Source organism: Pleurodeles waltl, chromosome 1_2 (assembly GCF_031143425.1).
Source record: "Pleurodeles waltl isolate 20211129_DDA chromosome 1_2, aPleWal1.hap1.20221129, whole genome shotgun sequence".
NCBI classification, from domain to species: Eukaryota; Metazoa; Chordata; class Amphibia; order Caudata; family Salamandridae; genus Pleurodeles; species Pleurodeles waltl.
In genome coordinates, this window is record NC_090437.1 from 749236499 (window position 1) to 749252450 (window position 15952).

At 43.3% G+C, this 15952-nt stretch overlaps 1 protein-coding gene across 1 annotated transcript in view; it reads right to left on the minus strand.

The window, feature by feature from the left end:
* Positions 1-15952, minus strand: part of SPMIP2 (sperm microtubule inner protein 2) — a 269195-nt gene that overhangs the window by 85111 nt on the left and 168132 nt on the right. Inside the window, exon 3 of the mRNA XM_069243429.1 lies at positions 8899-8957. Coding sequence (XP_069099530.1) covers positions 8899-8957 — 59 coding nt within the window. The remainder of the gene's footprint in view (positions 1-8898; positions 8958-15952) is intronic.

Consider the following 15952-nt stretch of genomic DNA (forward strand, 5'->3'; position numbering starts at 1 on the left):
AGGTTTATAAGCAATATAAGCAGACTTTGGCCCTATGTCTGCTTGAGGTATAGATGAAAGTAATGGAGAGAGGGCAATACTCCTAACCTCCAGAGAAGCGATAGTTATGATACTGCTAAAGACTAGTGAGGACCCTACCAATTGCTACTCATATCGGCCCTTGTCCTTATTGAACTTGGACAATAACATCTTGTCAAGCTCACTGCAAAAAGATTTATATATGAACAACCTTGTGCTCCCGGAGCAGTCCAGCTTATACCAGGTAGAGTATTTTCTAATAATTTGCGTACTTTATTTGCCTTAATGGAACGATGCATCCAGAGGTTATGGACGTCTAGATGCAGAAAAGACATTTGATTTGCTCGAATGGTTGTTTGGATACACTGTACTCCAACCTGTGGGGCTAGTTACATATCTGCTAAAATTGGTGAGTCTATTGTATACCAACCCCAAGGGTAAGATGAAGGTGAATAATATCCTATCCTGTTGGCTCCCAATTGACAAGTGCACAGAAAGAGATGTCCACTCTCTCCTTTTTTATGTGCCTTGGCTGTCAAACCCCTCACCTATAAAATCAGGCAGCACCACTCCCAGACAGAAAAATGATAGTTTCCTTAAATGAGGATGGCATCTTTCTATTTGTTAGAGATCCTGAACATAACCTTTTGACTCTATTTAGGAAAATAGTGCGCTATAAAGGAATGTCTGGACCGTCAATTACCGCATCCCTAGTTTCAAATAAAATGGAAAGACCTCCCCCCCAATAAATACTTAGGTACCACACTACACCATGACAAAGACATTCTGAATCGTGAAAATTATGGCCCGACCTTAGATAAACAGAAAACCCAGGTAGAACCGTGGATTAAACTGGTGCTTGTAATGGCATGCCATATAGCTATAATACAACAGTAATATTGCCTCCATTTCTTTACCTATTTACAAATATTCCAATCCCTTTCAACATTAATTTCTTCAAGACCATAAAGACTATGCTAACTAAGTTGGTTTACACTCGGGGACTGCCCAGGAGGAGTTGGGAGACCCTGGCACTGAACCCAAAGAGGACGGGCTTTGAGGTCCCAGACCTCTACATGTATTATTTAACAGCACAAGTGCATTATGTGGTACACTGGTGGAAACATTGGTCCAGCTGCCATATTTCATGATCGAAAAAGGCCAGGTAGATGAGGGTTTGTTGTTGACAGCATTGTGCATTAAGCACCCTAAGCCGTCACTCGAAATTCACATTGTGCATTGTTCATGTTGGGCCTGGTGGACTCTGGCATGCAGGGCTGGCCATGATGTGCTATATTTCCCAGCTGTGACTCTGCTGTGAAACCTCCTGCTTCCTACTACACTTCACCCTCAGCTATAGCAACGCTTAGCAGAAAAGGCCTACTACAACTAGGACATCTGTTTCCAGGGGAGGAATTCGTAACACTAGATACATTCAAACTGTTGACCATGACCAGTCCGTTGGACATCTTTTCATACTGCAGGCATAAGAACCCTGCCAGGGTTCCATTCCCAACTTTTCCTCCTTAGTCGCCGGAATATACCTCACTGACATAAGTCTTAACATCAGACATTATAAGACGTTGGGTGTCCCAGGTTTATGGCAGGTGTGCTGCAGCCATGACTGCTCTTTCTCTCCAGTTAAACAGTACTGGGAAAGGGAATTAAAATCAGTAATTGGCCAAGAGTTCGGGTAGCAATGACATGGGTGAAAGACATACCTCACAAAACGGAAGCATGGTTGCAGAATGCAGCTTACTGAATGACTCTGCCAAAGCTATGCAATGCAACAACCCCTGAAATGCAGACCTGGAGATATCTGGAGCCATTTGAGGTGATATATGGAACAGCAATACATTCAAGCATGTAGCTGTCTGATCAAACTTCCTCAGTCCTGATTTACTGTAACGCTTCTGTAATGCAACCAGGCAAAATAAACTATATGTTGGGAATGATAATAGCACTGCATGTGTCAGGGTGACAGGATGTAGACAAATGTTTATCTTGCAGCTTTGATAGTGACTATAAATCTTACACCTTTCTTGAAATGAGTACACCAATGTATTTCCCCTTGCCCAACCCTGATCATTTTTCATGTTTGTATTAATGCTGTAGATATGTAAACACAGTCACTATGCCATGTATTTTAATGCCCCCATGTGTGCTGCATTGTTTGTCTGCAATTATTGATTACAATCTAAATAAACATTAAGAAAAATATGTATTCTCTTTTCAGAGCAAGCTATATTAATTTAACAGCATCTCATATACATTTTAGCACTTGTAATACAAATTTCAATACACACATTAATTAATTTCCTTGAATATCATCATCATTTCAATGTGTGTCACATTAATTTACACAGGAGTCATATTTATTGCAATATGTGCCTTATTCATTTCCTTGCGTGCCAAATTTATCTCTGTGGAATCATATTATCTTCCAGGATTTTCTGACTCATTTTAACATGGGCAATAGTCCTTTCAACAGGTTCCATAGTCCTGTCAGCACGTCATATTCATTTCAACCCTTGTCATATCCACTTCAATCCATGCCATATTAATTTCAACAAATGTTATATTCATTTTAATGTAGGTCAAGTTCAGTTTAAGGCATGTCAAAATCTATTCCTATTACACTCAATGCATGCCATATTCATTTCACTGTATGTCATATTCATATCAGCATAAGCCATATTTATTTTAATGCATGGCATATTTCTTTGAAGGGGGTTATATCCTCTTGTCATATTTATTTCAATGTGGGTCATTTTTATTTCAATGCATGTCATATTCTATTATGCAGTTCCTACTTTGGTAATAGGACTGCGTGTTTAGGATGGCAGCACTGTAAAGTGTGGGAGACTGTATGCAATCCAAACCTTTAGTAGCTGTTAGCCTAACTCCTGGCTAGGTCAGAGTGCCTAACCCAAACCTTGAAACTCATTGGGGTAAAAGGTATTTACGGCAACTTGAAAATGACTCTCTGACTCCCCAGGGAAGCCATAGAAACCGATCGCAATCCTTTTGCTGAGTTACTCTCACATGCCAAGGTGAGACACAAAGATGCAAGATAAGTTTTCAATACATTTATTAAATTAATCACAATCTAATATATATAGAGTGAGCTGCGCTAAATAGGCAGATGAAACAAAGCAAGGTATTCAGCATTACCATCAGTATAAAGAGGATAAACAGTCCAACCATGATGTATGTGGCTCTACATGTTCTAGAGGTTCAACCCAAATGGTCTAAAATAGCGAGGCACTCAACTGCTGGTGCACGTGGAGGGTTTTAGACCATAACCCTTTTTAATCATCACACAAAAATGGCACTGCACTCCTGGGGGCTCCATGACAGCTTCATTTATTCAGACAGAATCGTGGGGTCTGAAAATCTGTCTGAATAAATGAAGCTGTCATGGAGCCCCCAAGAGGGCAGTGCCCTTTTTTGTATGATGATGTTCTAGAGGTTCTAGAGATTTCTACCTAACCCTGTTCTATATATGAGAGCATAGTGGTTGTAACCGTCTGCCTAGCCCAATCTAAGGGATAATCCCCAGTGCTGTACCTCAATAGAATATCAGGAATCAGCCTGTAATGTAGATGGCAGTCCTCTCAGGGAGCTGGCAGATAAGCGCCAGCTGAGCTGTGTGTCACACAGCATGTGTCCGAGGAACGTCATGACCGGAATGCCCTCTGTCCTTCTTGGGCCATTGCACAGTTTATATACTAAATCATACTACCTCAGGGATACAGTTCTATATATGTCATGCAAAGGCTAAGCTAAACGACCAGCATGTTCCTTGTGCTCCTAGAATAAAAGCAAACTGATAAAATGTGTAAAAGTCTTTCCTAAAAGCAGTTATGCTAACATGAATAAAATGTGAATAAAAATATAAGCTGCAAAACTAAGTTAAAACAGCGGTGACAAACCCAGGTTTAAAAGGGTTCTCACGGCAATTCAAACATAGATCATATTGATTTTAGCAACTTTCATATTTTTTTTAGCATTTCATATAGTTTCAAAACATCTCATATTTGTTTCAACACATGACATATTGTCTGTAACCCCTGCGGTGCCAAGGACGAGCTGGTCTTGGCCTCGGCTGCAGCGCTGCTACGCCGAGGGCGAGACCAGCTCGTCCTGCACCTGGCCCACGGGGGACCGCTACCCCACCCCCTCAGTGACGTTTGATGATGCCAGCGCGCAATCGCGCGCTGACCTTATTAGAGGTCGCCTCCATCATGTTGGCATAGCGATTGGGCTGCAGGAATGCCACTAGACACCAGGGATTTTATTTTTTTATGAAACTGGCATGAAGGGAGCGACCCCAGTTCTGCCCCCGGGAGCAGATCAACCTATTTTAATTCGGCCGATCTACCTCCAGGGGGGACAGAAGCCACTAGACACCAGGGATCATTTTTTTTATTATTTTTTACACATGGGGAGCGACCTCTCAGGCAAGGGTCGCTCCCCTGGGGGGCAAATTGCTTTTAGGGCATTTCTGCTCCCCTTGGGGGCAGATTGGCATATTTTTATTAGGCCGATCTGCCCCCAAGGCGGGCAGAAACCACTAGACACCAGGGATTTTTTTTTCTTTATTGACACGAGGGGACCGACACCTTAGGTAAGGGTCGCTCTACAGGGGGGCAAAATATTTTTAAGCCATTTCTGCCCTCCTTGGGGGCAAGATCGGCCTATTTTAACTAGGCCAAACGAAAACACTAGACACCAGGGATAATTTGTTTTTTTTTACAGGAGGGGAGTGAACCCCGTAGGCAAGGGTCACTCCCCTGGGGGCCAAATAAATTTTAGGCCATTTCTGGCCCCCTTCAAGGCAGATCGGCCTATTTCTATTATGCCAATCTGCCCCCCGCGGGGGGCAGAAACCACTTAGGCACCAGGGGATGGTGTGTGTGTGTCTGTGTTTTGTTTGGGGGCGCAGTCCCTTGGGCAAGGGCCGCTCCCCATGAGGGCAACATTACTCCCCATGGGGGCAGATCGGACTATTTTTGTAAGGCCCATCTGCCCCCAAGGGGGGGGGGCAGAAAGCACACCAGACTCCAGGGAAGAATTACAAAAAAAAGAGGGTGGGGATATGGGCATACCCCCCACCCCAAATAAATGGGGACAAAGTTGTTCTGCCCACTGGTCACTGGTGGGTAGATGAGGCAATTACCCCTGATCCACTCCCCGTGAGGGCAGAAAGCCTACTGGATGCCAGGGAGTTAAAAAAAATAGTGGGGTAGTGGCTACCACCCAGTATGGGCATGTTTATGCCCCTGCCCGAACTGAAGGGGGTAACAGTCTTTCAGCTCTCCTCCCGCACACTAAAAGATCTTATCCCAACAGCAAGCAAGAGGACATTTGATTATCTGGGGTTTTGGTTTTACATTTGGGCCATGAGAGCTTGTCTAACTCTCAAAATCATCCCACTAGGAATGGTGAGGGGTGCACTTTTTGGACTTTGGGACGCTGCCATGTAGGAAAATCTAAACATCTGGGTGACTCCAGGGTGGTGTGCTTCACATGCACCTGCACCATTTTCCTACCCACAATGCCCTGCAGACCTCCAACTTTGCTTGAAATCAGACATTTTTCCCACATTTTTGTGATGGAACATTCCGGAGTCTGCAGGAATTCACAAAAAAATGCTACTACCCAGCATTATCGCATCTATACCGATAAAAATTCTGCCCCACTTCTCAGCCTAAAAACTTTTTTTTTTTTCAAACTGCCCTTTTGGACCTGCTTTGGTTCCCCCTCAATTTCGACATGTTTTTGACTCTTCCCTTCACAGGCACTTGGACCACCTACACAAGTGAGGTATCATTTTTATCAGGAGACTCAGGGGAACGTTGGATGCCGGTGCGGTGATCCCACACAGAAATGTGGGAAAAATGTGATTTGTTTTAGCTAAATTTGAGGTTTGCTCAGGATTCTGGGTAAGAAAACACTGGGCGATCTGTGCAAGTCACACCTCCATGGACTCCCTCGGGCGTCTAGTTTTCAGAAATGTCTGGGTTTGGTAGGTTTTCCTGGATGGCTGTTGAGCCCAGGACCAAAAATGCAGGCCCCCCGCAAAAAGAGGTATTTTTGTATTTGATCATTTTGATGTGTCCACGTAGTGTTTTGGGGCATTTCCTGTCGCGGCCACTAGGCCTAGCCACACAAGTGAGGTACCATTTTTATCAGAAAGACCTATGGGAACGCTGGGTAGAAGAAAGTTTGTGGCTCCCCTCAGGTTCAAGAACTTTGCAGCACAGAAATGTGAGGAAAAAGGGATTTGTTTGCCAAATTTTGAGGTTTGCTAAGGATTCCGGGTAACAGAAACTGGTGAAAGTGTCACAAGTTACCCTATCCTGGGTTCCCCTAGGTGTCTAGATTTCAGAAATGTCCAGGTTTGCTAGGTTTTCCCAGATGCCGGATGGGCTAGAGACCAAAAGCACTTCGCAAAAAACAGGTCAGTTTTCTTTGGGAAAATGTGATGTGTCCATGTTGTGTTTTGGGGCATTTCCTGTTGCGGGCACTAGGCCTACCCACACAAGTGAAGTACCATTTTTATTGGGAGAGTTGGTTGAATGCTGGGTGTAAGGAAATTTGTGGCTCCTCTCAGATTCCAGAACTTTCTATCACCGAAATGTGAGGAAAAAGTATTTTTTTGCCAAATTTTGAGGTTTTTAAAGGATTCTGGGTAACCAAACCTGGTGTGAGCCGCACGAGTCACCCCATTCTGAATTCCCCTCGGTGTCTAGCTTTACAAAATGCACAGGTCTGGAAAGTTTCCCTTAGTGCCGGCTGAACTAGAGGCCAAAATCTACAGCTAGGCACTTTCCAAAAAACACATCAGATTTGATTGTAAAAATGTGATGTGTCCATGTTGTGTTTCCTGTTGCAGACATTAGGCCTACCCACACAAGTGAGGTATCATTTTTATTGGGAGACTTGGGGGAACACAGAATAGAAGAACAAGTGTTATTGCCCCCTGACTTGCTCTGCATTTTTTCTTTCCAAATGTAAGACAGTGTGTAAAAAAGAAGTCTATTTGGGAATGCCCTGCAATTGCTAGTATGAGGACCCCGGAATTCAGAGATGTGCAAATAACCACTGCTTCTCAATACAAATGTTTCCATGATATCTAATTTTCACTCTTTATATTTCACCAAATGAATTGCTGTATACCCGGTATAGAATGAAAACCCATTGCAAGGTGCAGCTCCTTTATTGGCTCTGGGTACCTCGGATTTTTGATGAACCTACAAGCCCTATAAATACCCACAACCACAACAGTCCAACAGACGTAACAGTATATTGCTTTAAAAAATTTGCCATAGTTGGAAAAAGTTATAGAAGAAAATGTGGACAGCGAGCAGCTCTTTTTTCACCTCAATTTCAATCTTTTTTTATTTTAGTTGTTGCTTTCTGTAGGAAAACTGTGAAGGATTTATACAAATGACCCCTTGCTGACTTCAGACTTTTGTCTACTTTTCACAAATGTTTAACTGTCTGGGATCCAGCATTGGTTTCATACCCATTTCTGGCACTATCTGGAAGGAGCAAAAATGGGGTATGTCCCAGTAAAATGCCAAATTGTGTTGAAAAATTTGGTTTTCTGATTCAAGTCTGCCTGTTCCTGAAAGCTGTGAAAATTGTGATTTTAGCACCGCAAACCCTTTGTTGATGCCATTTTCAGGGGGGGAAAAAGAAGCTTTCTTCTTCAGCCCTTTTTCCCATAGTTCTTTTTTTTTTTAAACAAAATGTTATCTGTATTTTGGCTAATTTCTTTGTCTCCTCCAGGGGAACTCACAAACTCTGGGTACCTCTAGAATCCCAAGGTTGTTGGAAAAAAAGGACGCAAATTTGGTGTAGGTTGCTTATGTAGACAAACAATTATGAGGGCCTAAGCGCGAATTGCCCCAAATAGCCAAAAAAGGCTCGATACCTGAGGGGAAAAGGCCTGGCAGTGAAGGGATTAAAGTGTGTAATTTTGATCTTAATGCATTCCATATTCATTTAAAGGCATGTCACATTTATTTAAGCATAGATCACAAACCTTTTAACAGTTACCATACTCATTACAGCTAAGCTTCTGTTCATTTGAATATGTTATATTCATTTTAATACATCTTAAATTAATTTCATTACGAGTTTTATTAATTTCAATCCGTTTTTTTTCCCGTCAACAAGAGTCCTATTCATTACAAGGTGTCACAGTCATATTTTTTAAACTTATATTCATTTCAGAATACTGTACTTTCATTTTTTGTGTCATGATCATTTAATTGTAAGTAATTTGTTTTTATTTGTATTTATATAGCCCTTACTACCTCCCACGAGGCATTGATATATTCGTTTCAAATCATCATATGCATTTCAACATCTGTCATATTCCTTTCAGCCATTTCACCAAATTAAATGTCATTCTCTTTTCAATGCATGTTATATTAATTTCAGTGCTTTCGATATTATTTTAGTGAGGGCCATATTATTCCAATCTGGTTGACATATTTTAGAATAAGTTTTAGTCATTTTCCAATATGTATTATTCATATTATTCACTAAGTAATGTATTCCTTCTGCTGTGTATCTCATTGGTTTTGTAACATGGCATATATTGCTTCTGCCATTTTTTTCATATTGGTTTTAAAATATTTTCATTCTAGTGTGTTATAATCTATTTGGTATGTGCTATGTATTTCAGGAGGTTTCATATTTTTAGGGTTGGATGTTGACATGAACAGCTTACCGTAGTTGACGTAAACAATTTATTTAATATTCCAAATTATTCAGACCAGTCTTTAAAACAGAGTACATAGAATGATTACAGAAGATGCATCATTGTTTTGGAAATTCTCATAAAATTTGAGATATGCTTACCATGGATTTTGATACCGATGGGTCACTCTGTCTTCACAAGCCTGACGAAATTCCTTACGCTATGGAAATTAAAACAGTTTTTACATCAAAAAGTATGAGGTTACTACTTGGTGGGGGGGTCTGTGTGTGTGTGTGTGTGTGTGTGCTTTAATATTTTCACACAAAAAGGTTTAAGAGTGCTATAAAACGACAGGAAAATATCAGTGGCTAATCCAGGAAACACATAAAAGCAAGCATACCATATACTCCTATTGGTTGTGGGCAGTACACAAAATCTCAATAGAATTTTATACAAAAGTGACACATCCAGTTTATTTGTATCTGTTAAAAACTCATTGCGATTTGATGATTCAGTGCACACACCTGCAATGTAAAAGTAAATTTATTATCAACTAACATTGATAAGACTAGCATACCTATACTTTACACAGGCTCATTTAAGAATTGTTTTGACCCATTTCCCTACAAAACGCATAGCACTCCAAAGAATTTAGAATAAACATAAAAAACTCCATGACAATTGTTTATTTTTTAATTTTAGACCTGTGTCTCTAACATGAATAGAAAAAAATCTTCACAACAATGTCTTGTGTCTCTCCACCTTAGCTGTTTGCTCCTCACAGAAAGGTCTGATAGGCTTTTCCCTGAGTGTTTGTTTGGGTGCGAGTGTGTGGGGGTGTATGCTAGCAAATGTGTGGGTGAGTGGGAGTGGGACTGTAGGTGTGTGGTCATGTGGGGGTGTGTCTTCCGGCGACAGTAATGAAGATTCCTGTCGCCGGGTGCATGACCTCCAACATTATTGTGGCCGTGCGACTGCCACGAAAATGCTGGCGGTCTGCCGAGTCGTAATACCGATGGTGGTATGATGGCTACCACCGGGCCAGAGGTGCTCACCTCTGGTCTGGTGGTCCGACCTCCCTGGCGGTACGGGTGGCGTTTCGGCGGTTTGGCTTCGGGCCAAACCGTTGAAGTTGTAATATGGCTGTCTTTACTGTCAGCCCGGCGGTGGTAAGACTGCCACCGCGAGTCTGGTGGTCCAAGGACTGCCAGACTCAAAATGAGGGCCTGAGTCTCTGACATGTTTCTCACACACTCTCGCTCAAATTCTCTCACTCTTTCACTCTCAGGCAAACTAACGCTGTGCCTCCAACTCTCTCGCATTCTCGATCACACACATAAATTCACCTACATACACACCCTCACAAACACTGAAAGACACACATACTTTCATACATTCCACCCCTCATACAACCCTTATGTCAGATTCCCATTTTACCAATCCGCCTCTGGGCTTTCAAAAAACCTTGCACTGCTGCGGCCCATGGTAAACCAGTGTTGTCCATTCATCAGGGCCACTGGAATCAAGCAGCAAAGAAGGCCAAATTATGTGCTAGGCAAATTATGCGGTGTAAGGCAGTACAGTTTGTGACAGTGTGGCCTGCGGTTTCTTTTTCAAAGCAGATCTCTATTAGCATGTCTGGATTAATACTTTCTTGTTTACATCCAGTATAAATCATTTCGAAGATATTCTCTCCGCTATGGATGATACCAGAACTCTCTAATAAGTACATGAAACCGGTGTGTATAGGTCATAACACACAGAGACATTCACCTTGGTGCTACGTTGTTTGTACCCCTCGATACGTTTCAGCCTGCTGTTACTGAAGCTTGGTAAAAGCATTTCCCTAATTGCTATTTATAGGTCAAAACTAATGGCATTGTCAGTACTTGTTTTCACGCATGATGTGAATAAAATAGTGTACTTCCACAGAATGGGTGACCATGGGTTATATTTGGTTTTAAACCCTCCAGTCAAGTAGTAACCACACTGGAAATGCACTAATCCCTTCGTAAAACAAAAAAAGGAATGCATCAAAGTGATCTTTTGTCAAGATGACTCCTTCAGGCTTTCCTGGCTTTTTAGCCAGCAACACTTTTTATTTTAGAATTTTCAGGCCACATTACAATGTCAAAAAAGGACAAGTCCCAGAATGCAGCATTACTCTGCTTGAAAAGCGAGGTCTGGCTGAAAGTGTCATACTGGGCAATGGGCCACTTGGTATCTAAGTAGAAACTTGAAAAACACGTTTCTTTTTTTGTGATTTGCAGCCTCTGTTCATGCAACCAATCAAAGTTTAATTAGTGAAGTGGTGATTGGACAGAGATTACATTTCATGTGCAGATGTTAGGATTCCGGGGCCAATGGGCAAACATTCTTATTCCACTAAAAATGGAGCTTGCTTGCTGTCCACTACTCTGAGAGTCAGCACCCAGCAACTTCCAGCCCTCCGGTGGGCATGCTGCATAGCAACAGCATCAACATGAAAGCGCCTGAATTGAGAAGATGCAAAAAAAGCCTCAGTTCCGGTGCCGTTGTCCCCATGAAGAGCCCAGGTTAAGATGTCGTTTTATGAGCCCCTCAGTTGAAATACTACTGGATGCTGCTCGAACCCGAGTCGCCACAGAAGTCGGCGTCTGTGTCCTCTGCCCGTGCCCCATCAGTTACCTATGCAGACAATCTATGGATTGGCGGCATTTGTGTGCCTGATGAGTGTATAGAAATGGAATACTTCTTCTGTGAACCGGAATCACAGCAAACCCGCCGGTGGATCAATTTTCTGGTTGTGTTTTTATTTCACTAGCATAAGTTTCACTTGCATGCGCAAAAAGTTTGTGAAACCAGCCTTCCTGCACATTCTATTGGTGCTTGTGCGTGTCATTGACACAACAGCGCTAGTTTCTGGTATGGGTAAAATGACATTGTGCAGAGGTGCGGTACATTTGTGACAATAATGATAACCGGCTACATACTTCTTCAACTTACAGTTGAAAGCACTTCCGCACTTATTCTAGGGACTACAGCTACCTCTTCAATGTGTTTGTACTTAATTGGACAATTATCTCATGGGAAAGCCCTTTCCAGCCTTTGAATTAACAACAGGAGCAAAACATGTTAGTGAATCCCAGGAGCATAAGCACTGGAAAAACAAATGGCGTCATCAGATAATAAACCTAGTAATCCATACAAAGGCCACAATTTAAACATTGTGTTAAACTCTGGCTGACAGGCGAAGAAGAAATAGGTGGTAGAGAGGAATTGTTAGCAATTCGGTGTAACATGGTCTATGCTGGATTCAGAATCCTCAGCCACTGTAATCTGGGGCCCGATGTACACAGCAATTGTGTGGTCGCAAAAGGTGAATTTCACCTTTTGCGACCGCAAAATGGCCTTGTACAATGCACCATCCCTATTTTGCGAGTCGGCATCCCTTTACCGGGCTCGCAAACTAGGGATTGCGACTTTCAATTAGGAAGGGGTGTGCCAAGGGCATCCATTCCTAACTTCGACTCACAGGCCCATGTATGATTGTTTTGTGATCATTAATGTGGTCGCAAAACAATCACAGTTAACACCAATTTCAGTTTGGTGGTAACCCATTCGCAAATGTGAAGGATTCCTTATGGGACCCCTTCTCCTTTGTGAATGGTAGCAAAAATGTTTTTTTGAGAGCAGGCAGTGGTCCCACGGGCCACTGCCTACTCTGAAAAAATGAAAAGAAAACTTTTCATTTTTATTTTTTGAAATGCATCATATTTTTTAAATGCATCCCTTTTTCCTTTAACTTCTCGGGTGCCCGGGATGAGGTGGTTACGTCCGCTGCCGTGGCGCTCAGGAACCAGGAACGTAAGCACCTCGTCCTGCTACCGCCCTCGGGGGAAGCGCTAGCGCTCCCCCTGAGGGCCTGGCGCCCCTCCCCTGGGCAGGGATGAAAAGGGAATTGCTTTCCCTTCCACCCCACCTCCCCCTCTTTCCCCCCATGGCGTCTGACGACATCAGCACGCAATTGCGTGCTGACCTCATCAGAGGCTGCCCTCAGCTTCCAGCGCGGATTGGAAGAGAAATGCTTTAGCAAGAGAGGCATCAAAGGAAAGGCCTTTCCTTTCCTTTGATGTCTCTCTCAGCATTTCTGCTGCCCAATCGCAATGTGATCGGGCAGCATAAATGCCCACTAGACACCAGGGAGTTTGTTATTTTTTTTATTCACTTATAAGGGGAGCGGCCTTGGGCAAGTGCTGCTCCCCAGGGGGGCAATTTACTTTGAGGCTGTTTCTACCCTCTATTATAATTAGGCCGATTTGTCCCCGGGGTGGGGGGGCAGAAACCTCTGGGCACCAGGGATCATTTTTGTTTGTTTTGTTTTATTTTTTTAGACGTGGGGAGCCTATTTTTATGAGGCCAATATGCCCCCAAGGGGGTCAGAAGCCAGTAGACACCAGGGATTTTTTTTTGTCAATTTCACGCAAGGGGAGCGACCCCTTAGGCATGGGTCACTCCCCTGGGGGGAACAAATTTGTTTTAGACCATTTCTGCCCCCCTTGGGGGCAGATAGGCCTATTGTAATTAGGCGGATCTTCCCCCAGGGGGGCCAAAACCTCTAGGCACCAAGGATCATTTTTTTAGACGTGGGGAGCGCCCCCTTACGCAAGGGTCACTCCCCTGGTGGACACTTTTATTTTAGGCCATTTCTACCTCCCTTGGGGCAGATCGGCCTATTTTTATTAGGCCTATCTGCCCCCAAGGGGGCCGAAACCACTAGACACCAGGGATTTTTATTTTTTTTGCATCAAATTCACGCAAGGGGAGTGACCCCTTCAGCAAGGGTCATTCCCCTGGGAGGACAATTTATTTTAGGCCAGTTCTGCCTCCCTTGGGGGCAAATGGGCCTATTTTTATTAGGCCAATCTAAACCACTAGGCACAAGGGATTTTTTTTTGTGCCAATTTCATGCAAGGGGAGCGACCCCTTAGGCAAGGGTCGATCCCCTAGTGGGGCACATTTATTATGGGCCATTTCTACCCCCCTTGGGGGCAGATCAGCATATTTCTATTAAGCCGATCTGCCTACACGGGGAAAGAAACCACTTATGCACCATGGGATGGTGTGTGTTTTGTTTGGGGGTGCAGCCCCTTGGGCAAGCATCACTTCCCATGGGGGCACATTACTGTTGGCAATATCTACCCCCTTTTGGGGCACATTGGCCTATTTTTGGGAGGCCAATCTGCCCCCAAGGAGGGCACAAAACCCACCAGAGACCAGGGAAGATTTTTTTTTTTTAAAAGAGGGTGGGGCCAAATTTGTTCTGCCCACCGGTGGCCAGATGGGGCAATTACCCCCAATCCACTCCCCGGGGGAGCAGAAAGCCTACTAGATGCCAGGGAATAAAACAAATAAAAAATAGTGGGGTGGTGACTAGCAACCAGTATTGGCATGGTTATGCCCTCATCCCAACTGAAGGGGGTAACAGTCTTTCAGCTCTCCCCCTCACACTAAAACATCTTATCCCAATGGCAAGCAATAGGAAAGTTGCTGCAATGTAGAAAAATCCACAAGACCTAAACACATCTGAAAACGAAACATCTGGGTGAGTCCAGGGTGGTGTGCTTCACATGCACCCTGCACCATTTTCTTATCCACAATGCCCTGCAAACCTCCAACTTTGCTGGAAATCACACATTTTTCCCCACATTTTTGTGATGGAACCTTCCGGAATCTGCAAGAATCCACAAAATTCCTACCACCCAGCATTGTCACATCCACACCGATAAAAATTCTGCCCTACTTGTCAGCCTAAAAATGATTTTTTTTTCAAACTGCCCTTTTGGACCCGCTTTGGTCCCCCCTCAATTTCAACATGTTTTTGGTTCCTCCCTGTCACAGGCACTTGGCCCACATACACAAGTGAGGTATAATTTTTACTGGGAGACTGAGAGGAACGTTAGGTGGTAGGAAATTTGTCCCAGTGTGGTGATCCCACATAGAAATGTGGGAAACATGTGATTCTTTAGTTAAATTTAAGGTTTGCTGAGGATTCTAGGTAAAAAAAACACTGGGTGAACCACGCAAGTCACACCTCCCTGGACTCCCTCAGGTGTCTAGTTTTCATAAATGTTTGGGTTTGGTAGGTTTCCCTATATGGCTGCTGAGCCCAGGACCAAAAACGCATGCCCCCCCGCAAAAACAGGTAGTTTTGTATTTGATAATGTTTATGTGTCCACATAGTGTTTTGGGGCATTTTTTTTCGCGGGCACTAGGCCTACCCACACAAGTAAGGTACCATTTTTATCGGGAGACTTGGGGTAATGCTGGGTGGAAGGAAATGTGTGGCTTCTCTTAGATTCCAGACCTTTCTGTCACTGAAATGTGAGGAAAAAGTGTTTTTTTACCAAATTTTGAAGTTTGCAAAGGATTCTGGGTAACAGAACCTGGTGAGAGCCCCCACAAGTCACCCCATCTTGGATTCCCCTAGGTGTCTGTTTTTCTGTGGGGGAAAAGGCCTGGCAGCAAAGGGGTTAAGGGAAACGGGCTGCATTTAAAATAAAAAAAACTGTTTTATTAAAAAAGCAGTCACAGACATAGAGTGCGGCCATTCCCAAATGTGATCTGACTCATGAATATTAATGAGGCAGGTCCCTTGCGACCCATTTGGGAATCGCAAACAGTGTGGTTACCACTGTTGTACATTTTGTTTTGTGACTCGCAATTTGCGATTCACAAACAAATTGCCAGCCGCAAAACAAAAGGTTGTACATCTGGCCCATGATGCAGAAACTGCAGGCCCATCTGAATGGGAATACTTGAGAGGCATGAAAGCAGCTAAGAGCTGCAAACTTTGCACTGAAATGTATGGTATGAGTCACAGAGGTTTTTTCACACCTCATTTCATCTTAGGAAAAATCATTTGTGATTCTACTTTCCTATCTTAATTCACAGAATTAGTATTAGTGCAGTTTTCAAACAGCAATATGCCCTTACAACTGTGGAAAATCCACCCCATTGCTGGGTTTTCATCTTCATAAGTTGGGGATTTGGGGACTCATTTAGAGTTCGGAGAGAATTGAAAATCCTGTATTTTTGTTTTAAGCAAACTCTGAATACAGAGTACAAACTGCAGGTTGAATTAGCTGCGTCTCATGGTTTGGAGGATGTTACAGGGACAGGGGTGGCCTTGCAAAGTAGACTGGCATGTTACTTTTAGGCTGAGAGCAGTGCTGA